The sequence below is a fragment of the Triticum aestivum genome, chromosome 1B (assembly GCF_018294505.1).
Source record: "Triticum aestivum cultivar Chinese Spring chromosome 1B, IWGSC CS RefSeq v2.1, whole genome shotgun sequence".
In the NCBI taxonomy this organism is placed as follows: Eukaryota; Viridiplantae; Streptophyta; class Magnoliopsida; order Poales; family Poaceae; genus Triticum; species Triticum aestivum.
Genome location: NC_057795.1, coordinates 148,834,129 through 148,835,823, shown reverse-complemented (window position 1 = coordinate 148,835,823; position 1,695 = coordinate 148,834,129). Strand labels below are relative to the sequence as shown.

The 1,695-nt window shown below is 61.4% G+C and overlaps 1 protein-coding gene across 1 annotated transcript; it reads right to left on the bottom strand.

Annotated features, from left to right (window-relative positions):
- On the bottom strand, positions 1-1,464 carry LOC123077834 (uncharacterized). The gene has a single exon (XM_044500171.1). The coding sequence runs from the start codon at positions 1,462-1,464 to the stop codon at positions 1-3; it is 1,464 nt and encodes a 487-aa protein (XP_044356106.1).
- Between the last annotated feature and the right edge of the window lie 231 nt (positions 1,465-1,695).

The following is a 1,695-nucleotide window of genomic DNA, read 5'->3' as shown; positions in this document are numbered from 1 at the left end:
TTAGACCAATGTTGGTACTGACACGCAAAAATTAACAATCGTGGTACTAATCTGCATGTGATGCCCGGATTGTGGTACTTCTGTGCAATTAACTCGGTTGCGCCTGCAAAGCGGGCACATCTCGCTCATCTTGAGGACTTGCTCGAGGCACGCGCCATGGAAGACGTGGGGCTTGCCGCAGCCCGGCCACGCGGCGAGGTCGTCGCCCTCCAGCAGCTGCCAGCAGACAGGGCAATCCTCCCCGGCGGTGACAACCCTCCTTCGCTTCGCCGGCTGTTCACCGACGTCAGTGCCGCACTCCTGCCCGGCTGCAACGACCTTCCTCCGGTTTGTCGGCCGCTCGTCGGCGTCCCTGCTGCACCGTACCGGCTCCGGCAAGTGCAGCTCCATGCCGGTGAAGCGCCCGGGCCACGGCTTGGCCACCATGCCCTCCAGCGCGGCGCACATGTGCCGCATGCTCGCTAGCGTGTAGTCCACCCGCGGGAGGAGGCCAACGTCGACGAACACCTCGACGCGTCTTGCTCCCGGCGGGACGCTCACCTTCGACGCCAAGCTGGACCATAGCTGCTGGAGCTTCTTCCTGAAGCCATGGGGGTATATCAGCAGGCCCAGAGACGATCCGGCCCACGCCAGTGACCTCGCCGTGTGGTCGCCGGTGGCTATGAACCGGAGCTGGTGCTCCTTCGTGCTCCTGCGCGCTTCCACGCCTGACGATGATGCCGAGAAGTGGGTGTAGCGGTAGAGCACCAGGATCTGCATGTCGTCTGCTTCTTCTTGCCTCTCCCTGACAGCGACTCGCATGAAGCCGGCCGTCTTCCCGGCGGCGGCGAACCGCGGCGCCGAACCTCCAAGAAACTGCCACTCGGGGACGAACTTGCTGGGGTATACCATCTGTAGCAGCACGTCGTTGTCGGCGCTGCTCTCCATGGCCGCTTGTCCGTCAACCTCGTCATCGCTCTCCTCCTCCTCGCCGCTGCTGTCATCGTCGTCGCAGTCTTCCGAATCCGAATCCACCGACTCGTCGTCCTCGGCCCCGCTGCTGCCATCGTCGTCATTCTCCGACGACCACAGCGGATGATCCTCTTCGTCCTCCAACGGCGGCGGCGATGGCGGAAGAAGAACGTAACCGTCGTTGAAGCGACCCTCAAACCGAACGGCGACCGCCTCATCACCAGCGGGGTCGCCGCCCTGCCGCCTCACACGAGAGCAAAAGAGATCGAGGCCCATCACCAGCACCGGGAGCGGCAGCTCCGCGCGCAGACTCTCGGACGACAGCGACGCGAGCGCGGGGGTCCCGTCGACGGTCTTGACGTAAGCTTCCACGACGACGCGCTGACCGCTAACTGCGCTCGGCGGCGGGTGGACGAGGGACACGTGGGTGACGACGCCGCGGCGGACGTTCAGCACGCGCCCGGAACTCAGGGTCTCGCTGCCCTTGACCTCGGCGGACCAGCGGAGGTCCATGGTTGGATGGAAACGAATTAGCAGCTAATAATCTCGCGTTAAGCAAAACCGTGCTCCTCCTCTGCTTATATGGATCGCATAATTGCACTGTTACAAGCCGTTAATTAATCGTAATCAGGATTTTACGTGGATTTGTTTTCTCAGGGTACTCTCGACTAGAATGGCACTCGGAGTGGATTGTTTAGAAGGTATTTTTCTTCTTATACGTACAACGTTTTTTTTCTACTTCAC

Excerpts from the sequence above, each read along its gene's own strand:
- LOC123077834 (XM_044500171.1), bottom strand. The coding sequence starts at position 1,464 with ATGGACCTCCGCTGGTCCGCCGAGGTCAAGGGCAGCGAGACCCTGAGT.